Genomic DNA, 4,198 nt, shown 5'->3' on the forward strand with positions numbered 1-4,198 from the left:
AGGACTCCCAGGTCCCTCTCCGTGGAGGTGCTTTCCAGCAGGTCCACCCCTAATCTGTACTGATGCCGGAGGTTATTCCTCCCCAGGTGCAGGACCCTACACTTGTCCTTWTTGAACCTCMTGAGGTTCCTCTCTGCCCAGTCAGAGAAAGAAGGTGTTTAGAGTAGAAAGGATAACGTGGAAAGGGACATTTTTTGCAATGCTCTGAAGAGGGCAGCTGATTCATATCTGAGGTAGATGAATATTTATTTGTTCTTCCTCTGGGTATGTCAGTTGACCCAACCCTATTGCTAAGTTTTCATAGTATCTGYAGARAGGGTTGTGGGTCTTCTCAGCAGGAGTGACTCCACGGGTCCACTCTGTGCCACGGGTGCTGTTCACCTAGATGCTTCTACTGCTGCTATATCTTCCCTTTCTTTCTTACTGTCCTATAAGAATTAAACATGTTCTGCATTAATCTGTGAATTCGCTGCCTTTTCACCTTCACGTTCCTCCTTGAGAAATTCACTTAATGCCAGCACAAAACTGGCTTATTAACAGAAAGCTGCAGCATGTTGGGGTTTAACTGAAGAAAGATTTAACAAAACTGATCCCTTAGGTATGGAAGGAGAAGTGCAACAGCAAAATGTTATAGGGAAAAAAAAAAGATTTAGAGTTAGCAATCTTCATTATAGACTGGCGTCACAGCAGAAATAAACAATTCCCCCCCATTTCACTGTGCTGTGAAGACAAAGTATTGGCTTATCTTATATACTTAAATCAGATGTGCTGCTGCCTAGTGCATAGATCACCACGGCAGGGAATGGTTTCGACTTGTGCTGGCTCCTGCCTTTGCTGAGAGCATCGGAGAACGTGCTGAGAACAGAGACTGTTTCAGATGTATTTCATTATGAAACAGTCGGGGAAAGTCTTGTCTACATAAAAACTCCTCTCCCTTTTTCAGTCCATACAGAACTGAAAGGATAGCCTGGAGTTGAGGAGAAGTGTCTGCCCGGACAAAAGAAATAAACACAACAGGGTTGAATAGTAATTGCCTCATGTTTGGTTAAAAAGGAATTGAAACTGTCCGAGTTCAAGGCAAAGGGGAGGAAAATAATAGAGTATTGAGAGAGTTCAATGTGGTTTTATTTTATAGCAGTATTTTTTCCTTAAAGGAAATGTTGTAGGATGAACTCTTTTTTTTTTAAATGGATTTTATCTTTTGTCCTGATCAGTCAACCTCCCTGTAAAAATCATGTTAGCAACAGAGTGCCGTGCAAAAGCTGATGCTACAGTTACAGTCTGTTCTTATCTGCAATTTTAAATAATTTGGAGTTAGCAAGTAGTAAACAACTCTTACTATGTTAGGGAACAAATCCACTAACACTTTCTTTAGGGAGTGTTTTTGCACCGTTGGTGTAATAATTTGCTTCTGCAGCTCCTGGTGAGATCAGGCCGGGTTGTTAGGACTCAGTACCCTTCCAGATCAGCAGCTGCAAATAAGCCCAGGGGAGTGAGCGTGCRGATGTGACGGAGCTGGAAGGGGTGGCTTGGGGCTGGAGATCGGGCACCAAGCACAACAACAACAGCAAAACAATAATCTCCTCCTGAAGTTGTCTACTGTTAGGATTGTCAGAATATGGATTTTCAGGTTGCCCTCTTTGTGCTACGGCTTTTGCCTTTGCGTCAGCGGCACCATTGCTGGGTGAGGGATGTTGCTGCAGGATGGCAGAATAGTCCACGTTAGGGGTGGCTGAGACCCACCTACCCTGTTGGGGCTGCTGAAGCTCTGCTGGCACCGGCCCGAGAACGCCTGTACACTCGGGGTGTTTCTCCAGCTCCTCTGCACTTGTAGCTGTTACATCTATTTATTATCCCATTCCCCACAGAACTTTGAAAAAATCAATGAACGGTTTCCATCTCCCAAAAATATTTCATTAGCATTTGATACAGTAAACACATCCTTCATGAAGGAAGCTTTCTCCTCAGCAGCTACTCTCATAAGGGCTGTTTGTGAATGATGATATATTGTGGCTGGAGGAAGGTAACGGGAAACACAGACCYGTTCTTCTGAGAGAAAGAGGCCTTTGTGCTTGGGAAGGCCCTTCTATATCATTCTGTCACAGGTGGGCTTGCTCAGTGCTGTTAATAGAGAAGGCCAAAGGGGTAAGGAGGCAGAAGGAATGCATGGCTTCAGCGGGACACCTCGTCATTTGGGAGCCACGGATCTGTGCGTTGCCTTTCAACCTTCACAAATGAAGTTGTATGAATTATTCTGATCTTCATCCCGAGATACCTGTTTAAACAGGGTTGGGATGGGTGACGTTCACGAGGTCTGGATCTTGGGCGGAGATCCTGCAGAGAGGAGGCTGTTTGTGTGGAGCAGCAGGCGAGGGTCAAGCAGCTGTTCAGCGCTGCTGCTTGTCACTCCAAAGTCTTCTGTGTTCTGTTCCTATTTACACATGCGCTGTTCTGTTTAGSCTTACTGTCTTTTACATTTTGTCTGTTGGATTCCTTGTAGCACCGTTCATTGATTTGATTACTGTGCAGAACCAAAAGAATGCAATACATAAATATGCCTTGACATGAAAGTGAATGTGAATGGAAGAAGGCAAGAGATGAAAACGAATTTAATATTTATCAGTTTGAATTGGAAGTCTTGATCTTATGTGTCGTGTCCATGCATGGAGTTGCTCGTGTCCCCGGCTCGCTGCTGCTGTGCAGCCCCGTGGCAGGCAGTGCCTGTTGCCTGGCGTGCAGGGAGCAGCAGCACAACGAGCCTGGCTCTTGAGAAGGACGAGAAATCATTAGTTTAAATCACTAGTTTATGGTTAGAGTGGCAGTTCAATAATGCATTGGACACAGTCTGCCCTGTAGCCCCCGCATCGTTCTGGGCACTGCTGTGTGAGCACGGGTGCATTACAAGGGGGTGCCTGAAGCCGGTGCCCGTCTCCAGCTCTCCATCCTGCGGCAGCCTTTTATGGTCCAGCAAGAAACAGGAGCCAGAGCCTATCCGAGCAGCCCCTGTGCCCAGGTAACGGAGGAGCTGCAGCGCAGCAGCCAGCGAGGCAGCCTTTGCTGCTGCCAGTACATCAGCTCACGTGGAGATGGGGTCTCATCTTCCCTGGCACAGCTGGTAGGGGCAAAACTGAACTGTGGCTTTTACTGCTGTATCTCTATGCCAACTATTTTTTTTTTCCTTCTTGTTAGGTTTCGCCAAAACTCATCCCAATGAGGCAGATTTAAACCTGAAGTACAGACTGGGCCAGACGGCTTGTCCCCAGATGGGAGCACAGTGGAGAAAAATTGATGTCTGTTTTGCGATTTTCCTTTTTTTTTTTTTTTTTTTTTTTTAAGGGCTTTGTAAGTAGTTTCCAGGTAATCAGGCTGTGCCTAGCAGCCTAAATTGTATCTTTACTTGTATGACTTAACCAACTTGAACAGAAGGGTGAATTGGTTTCCTAAATTTCAAATTGCATTGTACTAAGATGTTAGGGAACAYTGTCAAAAAAGGCCTTGTAGTCTCTCTGCCAAAGACTACATTTTTTAAACAGAGTTCAGAAAATGCCTGTGTAAAGTTATAATTGCCTCTGCTTTTTGCTAATATCACTGAACCTGCAAATCACTCCTTTGCCCTGWAACTATAGCACTTACAGTGTTAATGCAATGTTAATGCTCCTGTAAAATTGTGAGTTTCTTCTAGAGTGGTGTAAGGCAAATATATGGAGCTGCGAAGAGGCAGCTGGAAAATGGACTTTTCTTTCCTGGACCTTCTAATGAGTCAGTGGCAAAACCATCCTTATCTGTGGAAACTGGGTCCTTAACCCGGAATGTATCTGCAGTTTCCGCAGTGCTGGTGTTAAGCAGCCTCTTCCTCCCAAAATGCAGCTCTGACCCTTTTTGTCCAAGTGGTGCAAGCTGGAACGGGGCTCGCCTGAAGGAGGAAAGCAGAAGGCCCYGTCCTGGCAGCGGAGAGCGGCGCAGCCGTCCTGTGCCAAGCGCTGTCGCTCCCCAGGGATCTACCATCCCTCTGCTCCCTGCCTCCGCTCAAAGGCAGATGGAGGTGGGTTTGGTGAGAGGTCTGTCCAGRGAAAGAGATGTGGCCGCTTAGGAGATTTGTCCCTATGGAGATACGATTGGAGGAGTGTAAAAGCAGTAAGTTTGCACCACTTGCTTATCAGCAGAACTCCTTGGAAGCCCTTGAAAAGGGCTTCCAAAG

General features: G+C 46.1%; 1 protein-coding gene across 1 annotated transcript in view; it reads left to right on the top strand.

The window, feature by feature from the left end:
- Positions 1–3,317, top strand: part of OXCT1 (3-oxoacid CoA-transferase 1) — a 55,277-nt gene extending 51,960 nt beyond the window's left edge. The window contains exon 16 of the mRNA XM_026037727.1: positions 3,190–3,317. Within this exon, the coding sequence (XP_025893512.1) occupies positions 3,190–3,225 (36 nt within the window). The 3' untranslated portion in view covers positions 3,226–3,317. The remainder of the gene's footprint in view (positions 1–3,189) is intronic.
- The last annotated feature ends 881 nt before the right edge of the window (positions 3,318–4,198 follow it).

This window comes from Nothoprocta perdicaria, unplaced genomic scaffold, assembly GCF_003342845.1.
Source record: "Nothoprocta perdicaria isolate Ctin4 unplaced genomic scaffold, notPer1 scaffold_1, whole genome shotgun sequence".
NCBI lineage: Eukaryota > Metazoa > Chordata > Aves > Tinamiformes > Tinamidae > Nothoprocta > Nothoprocta perdicaria.